Raw genomic sequence first — 18,667 nt, 5'->3', positions numbered from 1 at the left:
AAGTTACCAACATACTACAGAGTTCCGGTATACCCCTCATCCAATTTTCCCTAATATTAACATCTTATATTACCATGGTACATTTGTCAAAACTAGAACATTGGTAAATTACTATTAACTAATTTAATTTGGATTTCACTCATTTTTACAATTTGTGTTCCAGGATTCAATTCACGATATCATTTTGCATTTAGTCTTTCTGTCTCCTTAGTCACTTCTGGTCTATGACAGTTTCTCAGTCTTTCCTTGGTTTTCTGACTTTGACAATTTTGAGGACTACTAATTAGGTATTTTGTAGAGCGTCCTTCAGTTGAGTTTGTCTTATGTTTCTCATTATTAAACTGGGGTTATGAGTTTTTAGAAATCATACTCAATTTTAACAAATCCTAAATATGTAAGGTCATGTAACTGTTATCACATTTGCTGAAATAAACAGCCTCTATCTAGCTTTGCTATTCTGTCAACAGTGTGATGATAGGAGGATGACAAAAGTTTCAACTTGCAAAAATAATTACTCTGCAATAGCCAAAGCAAAATCTATTATGTCAAAAAAACTGATTTTAGCCTGGCTGGTGTAGTTCAGTTGGTTGGCTGTTATCCTGCAGGGCGAAAGGTCACTGGTTTGATTCCCAGTCAGGGCACATGCCGGGGTTGCAGGCCCAGTCCCCAGTAGGGGCATGTGCAAGAGGTCACTGATCGATGTTTCTCTCTCACACTGGTGTTTCTCTCCCTCTCCTTCTCCCTCCCTTCCTCTCTCTCTAAGAATAAACAAAAACCTTAAAAAAAGGTTTAAAAAAACACCCTGATTTTCCTTAGAAAATGAACTCCCAATGTCTTCAATTCCAGATGCCAACTCTGGCTCAAAGTATTAATCTCAAAAGAAAGAATATGAACATACCCACTTAGTTATAGATAAAATAGATAAACATTAGTAACCCAGTATATTTTATTGATTGTTTCATTTAATTAAAAATGTACAAAATAAATATAACAATACAACTCTTGTTCATTGTTGCTATTATACCCCAAATTAAATGCTTCAGATTCCACTCACCCGAGATTTCTAATTCTGCCCAGTGAGATTTTTTCCCATTGGCTACCTCCTCTGCTGACATGATGGTATAAATTTTGCGAGGATCTGGAGGATCATATTTTTCCTTTGGCATCCCTATTAGTCTGTAAAAAAAAAAAAAAAAAAAAAAAGAAATCATTAGAGTCTTATAGGAAAAAATTGGATGTTTTCTTTTTTTCTCCCCCTTGCCAGACTACTAAGATATTTTATACCACAAATTCTCACTAGAAGAAAAATACATCTACAGTATGCTATGCTTTTGCAAGAACTCAGTAAAAGATTCGTAGGGAAAAATTCAAATAAGAAATGACACTAAACTTCACAATGAATACTGTGGTTGCTTCCCTAACATTCATCCAACCGGTTACCCTTCAGTTAGCTGCCTTGCTTTTCCAAGACAGACTGATCCTACACCAGTCTTCTGAATGGACTAGTCTAAGAGAATCAGGATAATCCTATCCCCTTGCCTCAGTGATTTTCAGATATCCCAAATCTAAGACAACCAGCACTTGACATTTCCCTAGTCACATAAATTAATTCAGAAGTATCTAACAATCACTAGGCTTAAAATTCTTGCATGTTTACGGGAGAAGCAGGTTCCTCTTTCTTGCTGATCATAAATTAAGGAGACTATGGCCCAAATTGCTGTTGACAGCCATCCAACAACTATAGAGGAAGCTGGCCATATAAGTCAGAGTCTAGAAAACAGAGGAAGAAATCCAGATTCCTCACCAATCCAGATCCATAGTACTCCCAAACACTAGGCTTCTGGATATGCAAGCCAATACATTTTGCTCATTGTTTGAACTAGCTTGAATTTTGTTACTTGCAATCAAAAGCTTACTAATTAGGATGATTATACATCTTGATTTGTAAGGACCAGGCTTGGTTTACATTTGTTGTTCTTAGATAATTATTAATGCCAGTCCTTTTCACTCACAAAAGGATCAGATTTAGATAAGGAGTTACATGGCCACCCTCACTGAAACTAATATGATATAGTCTTTGTGTAATTAACAAAATAATCACTGAACAATCAAAAGTGATGACCAACTAGACATAAAATTCCTCTAGTGTGTAGGTATGAAAACAGATGACAAATGCCCAGTAAAGTAACCATTAAAGGGGTCCAGTACAAGAATTACTGCTTGGTAATTGACAGAAAATAAAACCCAGTTCAGATCTGACAAGAATAGTAAATAATGAAGTCCTAAATCTAACTGAACTCCTGCATGCTGTCAATAAATTGCTTCATAGTATTTATAGTCGATTCTTTCCTCATACTTGAACATACACACACAAACACATACACACCAAAACCAAATGTCTAAATCTGGATGTGTTTCTAAGTAGAGTTCAGAATTTATATCTCAATGGAAAAGTTACTTTCAGGTGGCCTGAAATTTGTTACACAGAGAAAAAAAATACAGATATTCTATCATGTTTCAAGAAATCAAAGCTAATTTATAAAAGCACAAATAAAGTTTCTCATACTATAATTTGCCCTCTTCTATTGTTAAAATAGTCATTCTTTTCCCCTTACTAAAAGAGGCAAAGAGAAAGTTTTCCAGATTTGTTCATCTCTTAGTAGTAATTAGCTTCCAAGTTACCAGGTTAAACCTTTCATACAACTTGGGTGATACTAAATTATATTTTATTTCCCATAACTGTCCCAGATCTTCAAACAGCACAAAGAATAAGATCATTTTCCACATGGGAAAAACTTGATTTCTATCACATTCAGCCTATGTAAAATACCTCTGAAAATAAAATTTTTAGTTAACAAGGTTTTCAGAATGTCTACTGTGCACCACAAAGCATGTGTCTCTCTGTGGGAACTTCTGCATAGTAATAAAGAGTCTACAAAAACACAAGATCAAAGCCATGATCAAAGCTAAATCAAACAGAACCAAATCCAAAGACATGCTATATAAATCCATTACCTACAATGAGAATGAGTAAAAAACAAATACTACAAAATGTGCAAAAACATGTTTCATTAATTTTAGATCCTTCTTATGAAGCAAAAAGCATAGGATTAGAGGCAATTTAATTTGGCTGTTTTCATCATGGGCTCTCACTAGAGGGTATGTTTCTTAAGAGGACTGTGAATGATTTCTGTGTGGAGGTATATCCTTTACATATCTCTATACAGTTCCTTCCACATAGCAGGCACTTAATATGTATTTATGGCATGATCATGTTTTATAATCCTAAAATATACCACCTTCCATTGACCCTTCTCATCTTACAGCCAATTAACATTCAATGCTTTTCTAAAAATTAATCTCAAGAAATGGTAATAAATCCATATGTTCAATTTCCTTAAATATTTTAAAAATCTATTCTGGCCCTCTAACTCTAATTTTCAAACAGCTTCTATATAAAACTATATTTTAAAAAATATTTCACAAGTTTCCATCTTTGTAAGTCCATTAAAATTTACAAAATCTGTTTCTGCAAAACAGACCCATAAAATGTTTACCAATGTCTATAATATGTAAAAACAAAACATTAATATTGTCATACAAGGGGTCAGATGTCTCTTTTGGATCTGATTAGGAAGCCAATAAAAATACAAGTTACTTAATTCTTCACAATGAATCTAGATTTGGATTGTCTGATTGAAGCTAAAACATTTTCATTTGGGTCAACTAAGTAATTTAGTAGAATCTATAGTTCCAGCAATCACTACTGTCCTAAACATAACATTTTCAAAGTGCTACTAACAACTTGGAGAACTCAAATAGAAAATAGAAATTATTGACTCCTCCTATTCAGTTTTATTTTCCCTCTTAGTTCTTCAGCATCAACCACCTTGGAGACATACCACAAAAGCCTATTTTAAAATAAGTTAAAATATAAAACAATAATGCAAAGCTAATTTAAATATCTAAATGTGACACTGATAATACGTTTTTTCATAGATAGGTCATTCCAAGGCTTAAATACTGATGATAGATTCACATTTTTATCCAGGAAATAGAAATGTTTTATTTTGGAAAGCATTTTAACAGTTACTTCCTTTCCTAGCTTCTTTTTCAAACTTACAGGAAAAAAAAACAATGTTTTTTCTTTACCATTTAAAAAATGTTTATTTAATATTGGCTAAAAATATTGCCTTACCTTTGAAAAAGATAACTAAATAACTAGGTGGGCTTCAATGCATTTCCTTTCTTCTCTGCTTTCCAGGATGAGAAATATTTTTCTTTTCTTATTAGGTTTTTAAATTTTTCAATTACAGTTTACATTCAATATTATTTTGTATTAGTTTCAGGTGTACAGCCTAGGGTTAGATAATCATATACCTTACAAAGTGGTGCCCAATATTTCAAGTACCCACTTGTCAATGCACATAGTTATTATTATACTATTGACTATATTCCCTATGCTGTGCCTCTTATAATATTGACTTTATATCCCTGTGCCTATTTTGTGACTACCAATTTATACTTAATTCCTTCACCTTTTACACCCAATACTCCCCAACTCCCTGTGCCCCCCAACCACCTGTCTGATCTCTCTTATCTATGAGTCTGTTTCTATTTTGTTCATTTGCTTATTTGAAAGGTTTTTGAATTAATTTTTCTAACAGTTTCTAAATTCTACAACATCTCACATCAGTTCCCAAAGGGTCCTTCCATTACATCAACCTAATTTATATTGGTGATCCTGATCATGTAACAAAATAAACTAAAAGTCCCCTTTCAACACCTTTTAAATTTCCCAGTCTTTGATGCCATTTGAACACTATAAAAAGTACTCCACATAGCCCCCCAAATACTAACCATATAAACTTCTTTGAATCTACTCTTCCACATTCCTTGGATCTTAGCCTATCACTAACTCAGGCTTCCTAGATTCTAGCACAAAACTTCTGAGTAACTATCAGTCCTGAAAAAAATCCTGATCATCTCCTACTTCTTAGTTCCTACACAAACTATTTCAAAAGTAAATAAGTTTTAATATCCATCACTGAAGGAGTCCTGGAAAAATTTAAATTGGGAATTTTCAAAACCAAAATAAAATACAAGATAACTACATAACATGCTGTTTCAATGAATAGCCTACTTTAAAAAAAAAAAAAAAAAGAAATACAGCCAAATATACTGTTGTTAAGGAATCCCAAATCTCAGGTTTTATATCTAGGACTAGGAAAATAATGCATCATAACTCCCTCCATCACAAAAAATATAACAATAATCTGAGCCAATCAGAGCAAACTATTAAAGGCTAAAACCGGACTCTCAATATCCAAAGCAACTTATTGAAAAAAACAACAGTCTCTACAGTGCATATAAAGACAGAAGAATTTGAGGTGTCAAAATATAGCTACCCTCTCAGCACCCTATTTTCAGCACAATTCATATTACTTCATTTTTATTTTTATTAATTACAGTCTACAATCAACATTATTTTATGTTTCAGGTGTACGGTATAGTGGTTAGACAATCATATACTTTACAAAGTGGTTCCCCCAATATTTCCAGTCCCCACCATACAAAGTTCTTACAATATGGACTATATTCCCTCTGCTGTACTTTACATCCCCGTGACTATGTTGTAACTACGAATTTGTATTTCTTAATCCCTTCACCTTTTTCAGGGAGTCCTCCAAATCCCTCCTCTCTGGCAACCATCCATGTGTTCTCTCTAGCTATAAGTCTGTTCAATTTTGTTTGTTTATTTGCTGTTTAGATTGCACATATTAAATGAAATCATTTGGTATTTATCTTTCCCTGACTGACTTATTTCATTTAGCATAATACCCTCTACGTCTGTCCACACTGTCCCAAACGGTAAGATTTCATTCTTTTTGTATAAATGAGTAATATTCCATTGTATATATACTACAACTTTTTTATCCACTCAGCGATTGATGGGCACTTGGGTTGCTTCCATATCTTGGCTATTGTAAATAATATTGCAATGAACATAGGGGTGCATATTTCTTTATCTTAAATTCAGACTAAGAAAGAGAGGATGCTAAAATCATCAAAGAGTGCTTCATTATGAATCAGGGACTTCTAACTCAATGAATCTAACCCTAAAATACAAATCATCAGACACAGACTTATTTTCACAGAAATATTAACTGATCATCTCAACAGCAGCTTGCGATCTTAAGCAGAGATGCAAATGCTGCCAGAATTCCCAAAACTGGAAGAAGACAAAAGTAAGCCTAAATTAGAAATTTCTGCTTATATTTTAGAACAAAAGGTCAATGACATTGTATCTTTACACATTCTCAGATAAATATGTCTTCTATTAACATTTATTCCCAAAGGTTATGGAACACTTCATTTTTTCATTTCTTAAATGCCCATCTTTACAACATCCATCCTTCCCATTTAGTCTTAACTATTAAAACCATCTTCCTTTCTGAGAAAATATGTCTAAGTTTACCTCCTTTGATAAAGCAAAATAACCCTACACTGCAGCATTTCTGAAGTTTCTATTTCCTCATTAATATATACTTTTAACTATATATAATTATTAATCATTATAACGGTCATATAAAATTTTTTACCATCTCTGAATGGGCTCACCAACTGATAACTAAAAAACAGCACATAGCAATTCACACTGCATACAGTAAGATCACATTGATAAAAATAAATACGGTGGCAATCAAACCTTAGAAGACACTCTGAAATAACAATTTCACTAGTATTCACATTCTACTTCTATACCAACGGACTTTAGATGGTACTTGACTCAATGACATATTCAACTAAAGTCCATAAATGAAATAATGCAAACATTCAAAAAGAACCCCAAAGTTTTCATGTTATCTCTGATCTGTCACTACTCTAAACAAAACAAATCCATGTTTTAAGATGAATTTCTAAAGTTATACATCACTGTGAAAAAAATGATATTCAGACTTTTGGACTGCCATGTTTCTGATCTGTTTAATATTTATTCAACAAATATTTATTGCAGACCTACTATCATGTATTATACCATGCAATAGGACTTCAACAGCAAACAAGATGAAAAACATCCTTGCCCTTTGTGTACTTTAAACCCAGTAATAATATACTATCTAGGACTGACAAAGATGCCACATACATCCTTGTTGTGGATGTTTACACACTCACTCGCACACACACACACATGCTCATATTTTGCTGGTGGTAAAGCAAAATCACCACCATTTTGGAAAACAGTTTACACATATACAAGCTAGCAATCCCATTTTTAGATAGTTACCCTAGCATAAAAATAACTTACATTTACACACAAACCTGCACCCTAGCAAAATAATAACTTATGTCTACACACAAACCTGTACATAAATGTATGCAACAACTTTATTCATAATCACTCAAAACTGGAAGCAATTCAAATGTCCTCCAGCTGATGAACACATAAAACTATGGTACAGCCATACAATGAAATACTCCTCAGCAATAAAAAGGACTGAACTACTGATACATACAACACAGATAAATGTCAAGGACATCTTGGTTGCTTCCAAGTTTTGGCAATTATGCACAAAGCTGCTATAAACATCCATGGGCAAGTGTTTATGTGACATAAGTTTTCAATTCATTTGAGTAAATTCAAAGGAGCATGATTAACGGTTAGATCATACAGTAAGACTGTTCAGTTTTATAAGAAATTGGCAGAGTCTTTCAAAGTGGCTGTACCATTTTTGCGTTCCCACCAGTAATGAAAGAGTCGCTGCTCCGGCACATGTGGCTCAGTTGGTTGGACATCATACTACTGTAAACCAAAAGGTCGTGGGTTAGATTCCCAGTCAGGGCACACATCTAGGTTGTGGGTTTGGTCCTGGTTGGAGCACATACAAAAGGCAACCAATCGATGTTTCTCTCCCACATGGATGTTTTTCTCACTCTCTCTCCCTCCTTTCCCCTCTAAACAAATAAATAAATAAATAAGAATAATTAAGTTGAAACTTTTTTTTTAAATTTAAAAAGAAAAATGTTTCTGCTGCTCCACATCCTTGTCAACATTTGGTATTTTCAACTTTTTGGATTTTTGGCCATTCTAATAGATGTATAATATTTTGTTATTATTTTATAATTAAAACTTTAATTTTTAATTAAAATTCTAAAGGCATCTGACATATATTTAAGGATACAGGCATAGCTTTCACATTTAAAAATACAACCTTTGCCATATTGTGATAATAACCTAACATGTTATCAATACTGAGAAAGGTATATATTACTTACAGACATCTGAAAATTACCAAGATAAGTAACAATCTACTATAAAAACATGAAATTAATAAAATGATAAAATTCTTCCAATAAAGGTAATTTAAAAATACTTAGTCACAAAATTAATGAGTTATAGAAAGAGCTCAGTGTCCATTTAAAAGTTCATATTTTCTATGATCAAAGGCCATATATTTAAGCCTTTTTGTGAAATGTTTAATTATAAGCTTTAGGCCAAATGTACTATGGCATATTATTTCTCTAAGCTTTATTCATCTGTTGCATCCATAATATTTTTCTTAAGCTTTTCCCCCGTATTCTGATTAAGGAAATTAACCTGATTTTGCTTGGGTATTAATTTAAGCTATAAATATAGGATATTTTCCTTCTAGAAATCACTCATTTACATGTAAGAATACTTTAAAAATCATTTGGCATTATGAAAATATTCTGATAAGGCAAACTATGTCTAAAGGAAACATATGTTTTTAAGTTATGGATTAAAAACCATATTCTTCCCAGAAAATATACACATACACACATACATCTGAAGCATAAAGTTATTCAAAAGCATGTTTTAAGAACTTACTACAAGTAACACTTTATATATATTTGTTCTTTAGCTTTTCACTAATTTTAATTCAAATAAAATACCCTGAGTTATATTTCTTTTTTTCTGAAGAGCCTAAAGTTCACTTATGACTGCCTAAGTACAACAAACTACTGTACCTCCCAGCAAAAATTTCCTTTTTGGGGGTAGGAAATATTTGTTTTCCCAACCACCTCTGAATATAAGTGAAATCATCAGTAAAATATGTGATTCTCTGTCTCTTCTTTTTGAAACCAAAGTGCAATGATTCACTAAAAACAGTTTAGAATCCCCTCTAAAAACTGGTAGCTCTCAACCAGGTGTGATTTTGCCTCTCAGGACATTTGGCAATGTCTAGACATTTTTAGTTGTCACAGCTTGAGGGGATGGTGCTAACTGTATCTATTAAATAGAAGTCATGGGTGCTGCTAAATATCCTACAATGTTCCTGACAGACCCTCACAAGAAATATCTTGCTCAAAAAGTCAATAGTACCAAGGTTGAGAATCCCTGCACAAAAATGATCTAGGCATGAATTCAGAGTATAAGTATGTAAAACAAGTGATTAGAAAGTCAAGTACTACTGGGAAAATCTTAAGATAGAGGGAAACGGGAAAGGCAAAGGTCTAAGTTCCATATATCTGCAAGTTCTTGGCCAAAGAAGACATCCTGGCCAATAAAAATTGTCTCCAGGTGCTAAGGGAAGCAGACAGGTATTTCACCAAAGGCTGAGCAGCTCAGCAATTTCCAAGTGGAGACAAATAACAGGTTATAACTACCATTCGATTAGCACCAACCATATTAAAACATTATCCATAGTGCTTTACGTGTATTAATTCATTTAGTAATCACAACTATTGTAAGTTGTAGGTATTTTAATTATCTGTATTTTAAAAAATTGCAAGGAACTTATCTCTGGTTACATGGCTAATGGCTGGCAGAGCTGGGATTTAACCCACATAGTGTGATTTTATAGTCCCAGTCTTATCCAATATACCACACTGCTTCACATGCTGGACCTGGAAAAGTTTGAGGACAGAGCAGAACACTAGAAAAGTCTGAGGACAGAGGAGGAAAACAAAGAGAAACTTCACAGACACTCTGGGCCTTTTCCTTAGTGCGAAGCAGCAACCATCAATTGCTAGGTGTCGGGCAGGGAAACTGAGAAAGACACAGCTAACATAACTAACTATAGAAACTGCTCAGTATCAGAAGACAGATAAGCTCTCCGGCAGGGAAGAGCGTGTGGGGAGTGTGTATGTGTGATTAATTATGAATTTCACTAAAATAAAATGTGCACCACAAAATTAACAAATAATAATAAACTATACATTACCTATTTTTATAAGTTCCATATAGTCAACTGACTTTCACAGAATGCTTTAGTTCATTTGTTGCTGAACTCTTGTTTCTGTAGTCAACTTATGGCTGCAACTGACAAATGAATGCAATACCAACATGAATGATGGCTGATAATCTATTTTATTTACATTATAAAAAAAAAGGAAAATAACAAAGTCTTATGTCAGAACTTCACTTCGCTGATCATGGTTGTCTAACAACAGAAAAATGTTTCCTTAATTTTTTTTGTGCTATTCACAACAGACTTAGAACATGTTCAAGTTAAAGCTGGATTATTACTATTTCCTCTATCACTTTCATAGGTCTAGTCAATCAACAAATTAAGCTCTATTTGTAGCATTTGCCTATTTCTGTGGTACAAATACTCCCACCTGCATTTGTGGTACCAAGTCTCCCATATGAATGGCAGATTTCAAGCTATCAACAGGATGCCTCACACAATATTATACTGTATTTCAGACATAAATAACCTCAATAGCAAAGATAACAGTAAGGTAATTAGAAAGTGACATGTTTTGAGTATTTCTTTGTTTCTAATAGGATTTAATTTTGTTATGTAATTTAATTTTAATAGGTTATATTTAATAACTGACTTGCAAAATTCCGGGAAAAATAATGCCTGGCACTCTCGATCCAGCATAAGTCAACTCTAGCATACCCCTGTAAGTATATGAAATCTTGCCTTCTCTTCTACCATAGATCTTCAGCTTCTTGGAGTCAATTCTGCTTCACTGAAAAATTCAAATCAAACATCAACTTGCTCTGGACTGTACCTAACAAAACTTATTTACTTTTCCCACTCTAACTTACTCATTAAGTAGTAAGACAAATGAATTGTTCTTCATTTATAAGAATGTACACATCCTATTATATGAGAAGAACAGAAATACTATTTTGAAACAGGATAGAACAAAGATCATATATGGTCCAGTTATTTTCAACTTCGGTTAGCCTTTAAGGAAGTAACACTACAAATTCTAAACAAATTCTTCCACAAAGTTGCGGTAAACTAATACCAAAATTAGACAGCTCATGAAATGTTCTGTAAAATTTTAACAAATCAAATCTAGTTATATATTAAAAAGATGATACATCACATCAAGTGGTGACTGTCCCAGGAATGTGCAGTTGCTTAACATTCTAAACAATCAATATGATCTACCTACATATACCCAAACTAAAAATATATGCATGATCATCTCATAGATGCAAAAAAGCATCTGAAAAAACCCAACAACCATTCTTGTTGAAAAAGAAAAAACTCTCAACACAAATCAATACCACAAGGAGATACCACCTCACACTAATCAGTGTGTATATTATCAAAACTCAACAAATAAAATGTGTTAGTGAGGATGTGGAGAGAGGGAACTTTTGTGCAGTGGTGGTGTGACTACAAACTGGTGCAGCCCCTATAGCAAACAGTATGGAAGTTCCTCAAAAAACTAAAAATACTTATAACATACGACCCAACAATTCCACTTCTGGGTATTTATCCAAAGAAAAGGAGAATACTAATTTGAAAAGATATATGCACCTCTATGTTCATTGCAGCAGCATTATTGTAATAAGCAAGATATGGAAGCAACCTATGTGTCCACTGATAGATGAATAAAGAAAATGTGGTATGTGCACTACACACACACACACACACACACACACACACACACACACACACACACACAATGGAATATTATGCAGCAATAAAAAAGAAAATTTTGCCATTTGTGACAACATGGATGGATCTAGAGAGTATTGTGCTAGGTGAAATAAGTCAGGCAGAGAAAGACAAATACCATATGATTTCACTTACATGTGGAATCTAAAAACAAAACAAATAAAACAAACAAAAAGCAAGCTCTCAGAACAGAGACCAAAGGGATGGTTATCAGAAGGGCAGGGGTTGGGGGAAGGGTCAGAAGGGGAAGGGGAATATAGTCAATAATACTGTGAGAAGTTTACACAGTGACAAATGATTATTAGAATTAGTAGGGTGATGACACTGTAAGGTATAAAAACGTCAAATCACTATATTGGAACACCTGAAATTAACTAATAAAAGATTATGTAGCAACTATTTTTAAATAAAAAATAATTTAATAAATATAATAATATAAATAAATAAAAGGAAATACACTCAGCCAGAAAAATGGTAGCTAACAAGATACAATAGTCCCTCTCTATATCGCAGTTCACTTATCGTGGCCTCACTGTATTGCAGGATTTTTAAAAATATTATATTTAATTATTTATTGCAGATTTTTCACTATATTGCGGGGCTTTGCGGTATTGTATACCTATGTTGTTAAAGTTATGTAGGGTAAAGAGTGTAGAATATGTTTAAGAACATAAGTAGTATTTATAAAAGTGTGGAAAAGGTTAATAAGGGAGTGGGAAAGGTTAATAAGGGACTGGGAGCAGTTTATAAGTATGTGGGAAGGGTTTATAAAGCCTTAAAATATGTATAAATACTAAAATAAATGTAAGGTTCCTACTTTGCAGATTTTCACCTATCGCGGGGGGTTCTAGAACGTAATACCCGTGATAAGTGAGGGAATACTGTACTTAACAATGAAATTCTGAATGCTTTCCTGCTAAGATCAGGAACACAGAAAGGATATTTGCTCTTCTATTCAACTTCGTGCTGAAGGTTCTAGCTCATGCAATCTAACAAGAAAAATATATAAAAGGCATTAAGATTGGAAGGAAGAATTAAACCCATCTTTATTCTCAAACAAGGTTGTGTATATATAGAAAATCCTACAGAATCTATAAAAACTACTAGAATAAACAAGTATAGTATGGTTGCAAAATAAAGATAAATATACTGCAAAAATCTATTGAATTTCCATATACAAGCAACAAGCAATCAGAAACTGAAATTTTTAAAATGCCACTTATAATAGCATTAAAACTTACACAATACTCTTAGGGGTTAATATGAAAAAAAGAGCCCTGGCTGATGTGGTTCAGTAGATTGAGTGCTGGCCTGCAAACCAAAGGTTCACCAGTTCGATTCCCAGTCAGGGCACATGCCTGGGTTGCAGACCAGGTCCCCAGGTGGGGGAGCAAAAGAGGCAACCACACATTGATGAGTCTCTCCCTCTCTTTCTACCTCCCTTCCCCTCTAAAAATAAATAAATGTATTTCTTAAAAAATGAGCAAGATTTGTACACTGAAAACTACAACACATTGCTGATAAAAATTAAAGAGCTAAATAGACATACATCATAGTCATAGAATAGAAGACTCAACATTGTTAAGATGTTAATTCTCACCAATCAAATCCCAGCAGGCAGTTTCTATAGAAACTGACAATCTTATTCTAAAATTTATATGGGAATACAAAGGACCTAAGTTGCCAAAATAACGTTGAAAAAGAAAAAATTAGAAGAACTTACAGCCTGATTCCAAGAGTTATTAAGCTATAATAACCATGGAAATGAGATATTAGTGTAAGGATAAACAAATAGATCAAGAGAATAGAGCAGAGAAGTAAATTCACACATGTACAAGGGTAGGCAAAGTAGGTTTACAGTTGTAAATTCTTTTGAGTTAAAAAAGTTATTGTAATAAACATAACCTGCATGTCTTTTTCCACACAAACAACTATTCTTTTGCCCACCCCTGTATATGGTCAATTGCTTTTCAACAGAGGTGCCAAGGTAATTCAATAGTTTAAAGACAATCTCTAGCAAGTAGTGATGTAGCAATTAGATTGTCATATTCAAACAAATGAGCCTCAACCTTTACCTCATACCTTATATAAAAATTAACTGAAAATCAATAGTATGTATTAATTTACATGTATTAATAATTCACTTAGGAATCACAACTACTCTAAATTATAGGTGCTCATTATCTCTATTTTAGAGAGGCACAGGGAACTGCAAATGTGAAAGCTAAAATTATGAACTTCTAGAAGAATACACAGATGAAAATCTTAGTGATTATGAGTTTGGCAAAGATCTAAAATAATAGAACACAAGCATGACCCATAAAACAAAAAATTAGTAAGTTGAACGTCATCAAAATCAAGAACTTTGTTCTTTGAAAGACATTATTAAGAAAAAGAAAAAGCAATCCACAGACTAGGATGAAATATTTGCAAGTCACACAGTAAAAAATGTATGCAGCATAAACAGCAGGAGGCCTGACTGGTGTGGCTCAGTGGGTTGGGCGTTGTCCCAAAAAACGAAAGGTTGCAGGTTGATTCCAAGTCAAGGCACATGCATGGATTGAGGGCCAGGTCCGTGGTTGGGGGCATGCAGGAGGCAACTGATCAATGTTTCTCTCCCTCTCTTTCTCCCTTCCTTCCCCTTTCTCTAAAACTAAATGAATAAAATCTTTTTAAAAAGCTCGATAAGAATTTTTTTAATGAAAGCCCTGGCTGCTGGGGCTCAGTGGACTGAGCGTCGGTCTGCGAGCCAAGTGTCGCTGGTTTGATTCCCAGTCAGGGCACACGACTAGGTTGCACGTCCGGTCCCCAGTTGGGGGCGCGAGTGAGAGGCAGCCACACAGTGATGTTTCTCTCCCTCTCTCCTTTCCCCTCTCTCTAAAAATAAAATAAACAACCAAATTAATTTTTTTAAAAAAAGGAATTTTTTAATGAAACATTTTAAGATATACTTCACCCAAAACAATATATGCAAATGCGCACACGATAATATTCTCACTATCATTAGTCATTAGGGAAATGAAAATTAAACCATGATAAGATACCACTATACAGCTGCTAGAATTGCTAAAATTTAAGACTGACCAAGTGAGAATATAGAATAACTGGAACTGCAGATAAGAATGAAAAATAGTTCAACTTTGAAAAAACAGATTTGCAGTTTCTTAAAAAGTTAAATATGTAACTATAATATGACTTAGACATCCTAGTCCTAGACATTTACCCAAGAAAAATGAAAACATATGGCCACTGAAAAACTCAACTGATCCCAAATGTTCTTAGTTTTATTTGTAACAGCCAAAAACTAGAAACAACCCAAATATTTATCAACAGGCTAATAGATAAAATATGGTAAATACAAATAATAAAATATTATTCAGCAATAAAAAGAAACAACCTATTGATACATAGGACAACATAAATTTCAAAATAATTTTGCTGAGCAAAAGAAAACAATTTTGATAATTTCAGCAAACTGATTCATAGGCAAATTGATTTTCAAGGAATTTACCTAGAAGTAGGGGAGCTGGGGAGTAGAAGGTCCATATAGGTCTTGATTTTAAAACAGCCCAACACAAGTCCTATATGTTAATAAGTTGGTAACACAATTCTCATTTTTCTTCATATGTATAGCCCCCTTAGAAACCCCAAGAAGACAAGTACAACCCTAACTAGCAGAATATATAATTTGCCTAGAGATCCAAGAATACCCAAAGCATAATACCATGTCCTTAATACCCCGAATCCAAGAAACCTGAATGGGTACATAGTGACTCAGAAACAGCTAACTTTTATGATCCAGGAGCAACAAATGTTAGTAACCACCATTACAATGCAGCATACTATTCAACAAACTTAGAGGTAACAGGGGAAACCATGTTCCCATTTCTCTAATGAATCCTGACACTAGCAGTTCCTCTCTCCATTTCCTAATTCGGTCGCTAATACAGACACTGACAAAGAAAAATGGTTTGGACTTTCCTAGTTTGTACTTTTGTCCTCCAAATTCTCTGTCATCCTAACCCAATAAAGCTCATATCCCTCTGAAAGGGCAGTTATAAGATACCCAGGTAAGCAAGAAAAAAGCCACAGAACAAGAACAAAGTTTCCACCATGTTATGTACTCAAGACACCACTATCCAACACATCCGGCACCTATTCAAGGATAAATATGCAGTCATTTGTCTAATCTTCAGCGTTCTCCCTGACACAAAGGCCATCAAGGGTTGCTGTATCTGACTGCTGCAAATTCTCCTTGAATTCCTCTTTCTCACTATAATTAACCTACTAAAGTTAATTGGAAGGGGAAAAGACAAAAGTAAGGATGTCTACAATTTAAGATCACTGCCAAGTATTCTCCAAAATTGTTAATCAGTAACAAGTACTATCCAAAGAAAAGTATTCTACTAATGAATTTGCCCTTCAATCTGAAAGTCAACAATAAATCATAATATAGTCTTTCTTCAAACCCACCAGAAATGAAAACATCTCTACTGCAATAAATTCAAGAGTAAATTCAAACTGAGACAAGTTACAAGGGCAGCTGCAAAAGGGTCAGATCACCTAGATAAAATACAATGTTAAAAAGTAAGCATATCAAGAGTATGAGAATTTCTGTCACTCAAAGTAACAAATACACTAAAAAACTGAATTCAGTCCAACATGTTTAAGTGTGAAAAAAACTGAAGTTTTAGTCTAATACTTCATATGAAAAAAAATACTTCATCTTTTTTCCTTCTCCTACCTTTCAAATTCAGGCTCTGCTTCTCTCGTGGGATATGAAAATCAAAGAATTGAGTAATATTTCACAAATACAGTTTCTTAATTTTGTTGATGTAAGCAAAATATCATTTGTGTATAACCTAAGAATGTTGTATTGCCTCAAGAAAATATAAACACTAATTCAAGAAATCATTTGGTTTCTGTTACTGGAAAAGTAAACTTGATAACATCAAAAACTACGGATTTAGTTAAGGAATAATTTTCATACTGAACAGCCTTTCTAATTATTTTAACTTTTCTATTTTTTTAAGTAATTGCAATAAATCTTTAATACAAAGTTGACTGATTATGCAAGTCTGAGAGTACTTATACCTGTCCCATACTTTGACCTGAAACAAATAATACAATGCTTCAGTGCACAGCAAAATATACACAAAAAGGTGTTAAAACTAGTTTTACTTTATCTGAGAACCACGGTGTAGAATTTGGAAAAGCCATATCTAAACCTGTAAGGCTCCATTAAGAACAGTGGCGTAAAACAGAAAAACCTTAGTAACCAAACTCTGTCTGAGATAAAACTTGATAAGGCACAAAGAAAAGCTCCATCCAGGAAAGGGTTCTAAGATGCCAGCAACTTAATTATGAAAAAATTTAAAAGGCAGGGCCAATACTGACTCACATTGATCCAAAGCAGATAACATTACACAATAGAGCTAATCATTAACTTTTTGGCATAAATAAATGCCTAATGAGAGTACCCGCAACACTCATACAAACGACAGCCAAGAAGGTGGTGCTTTGTAGTGAGTGGAAAAGGTTTGAAGGGAAGGGGTGTCAGCTTTAAAACAGTTCCTAAAATAGTTGCTTACAAGGATAAAGAATAAGAGAACTTACAAAGGCTTTGAATCAAGCTTGGTTCCAGGAAAAGGATACTTTGGCCCCATGTGAAAGCAAAAACCAGCCATTGTAAAATACAGATACCCAGATTTCATCAGCAGAAGGAAGAGTATTGTTCATCATTTCCCACAAAGGTAGCAGAGCCTTTAACTTGGATTCCTACTTTTTTCCTGGCAGGTAGATACTCTGCAAAAACAACAAAGCAAACTAAATATAAAACTCTTCTGAATTTCAATCCTACAGTCAAAATGTCAACTTCACAAACTCATCAAAGGTCACAGAGGAACAAATGTCCTGTTTTGTTACTTAAACTCATTACCTTCCTCCTGAGCTAACCAATACAGAATTTCCTTCTTGTTTTGAGGCTGACAAAATGAGGACAGTACTTACAACATACTAGGAACAACAGGCAGTTACCCAGAGTCAAGGAATAAAATTTGATATGATTTTCTAAAACCAAATTGCACATAATCCATGTTTATTATTTCTGCATTTGAGTAAGAGCTAAAAATTTTTTATTAACAATTTTTTAAAACTTTATTTTGAGGTTATTTTACAAAAAGAGAAAAAGAAATGTAATGCTTTATAAGCATTTATCAAAAATCCATTATTTTTCATTGTTAGAACTGTGTTTCCTGTCCTAATAGAATCTAAGATGAGAAAAATGTAAACAATGACAATGATATTGTAAACATTTAGGTATTTCCCATTTCTTTTTAAATGTATTTAAAGTTGCTTTCCAGAAAGTATATATAATACTGCTTGCAAATAATTGTAATTTAATAAAGAAATGTATGTAAGTTCCTTAAAAAAGCAACTGAGAAGAATAAAATTTGATTGAAATAGTTCTTGACTAGGTTAATGATTAAATGTAAAACATGCTATAAGAACTGTAATTCATAATTAATAATAGTAAAAATGACATAAGCTTGTGTACAATTTATACACAAAATATAAATATACTATATATTAGTTACGGTTGCTATCCCTATCCTCTTACTAGCATTCTAACAATGAGAGAAAAAGAAAAACAGTTACAACTATTTCTCAGGGATATTATAAATAATGAGCAATACATGTTGCATATATACACATTATTCTTCCTATAAGATATATGGCTTTATTTAGTCCTTATTCTATTGTAATTAGCTCTCTCT

General features: G+C 33.4%; 1 protein-coding gene across 2 annotated transcripts in view; it reads right to left on the bottom strand.

Annotated features, from left to right (window-relative positions):
* Positions 1 to 18,667, bottom strand: part of CNOT6L (CCR4-NOT transcription complex subunit 6 like) — a 92,030-nt gene that overhangs the window by 58,236 nt on the left and 15,127 nt on the right. For both annotated transcript variants that reach the window (XM_090266726.1, XM_090266725.1), the window contains exon 2: positions 1,055 to 1,176. In XM_090266726.1, coding sequence (XP_090122852.1) covers positions 1,055 to 1,166 — 112 coding nt within the window. In that variant the 5' untranslated portion in view covers positions 1,167 to 1,176. The remainder of the gene's footprint in view (positions 1 to 1,054; positions 1,177 to 18,667) is intronic.

The sequence above is a fragment of the Furipterus horrens genome, unplaced genomic scaffold, assembly GCF_987537825.1.
Source record: "Furipterus horrens unplaced genomic scaffold, mFurHor1.1.pri manual_scaffold_2, whole genome shotgun sequence".
NCBI lineage: Eukaryota > Metazoa > Chordata > Mammalia > Chiroptera > Furipteridae > Furipterus > Furipterus horrens.
This window is presented reverse-complemented; position numbering and strand designations above follow the sequence as displayed.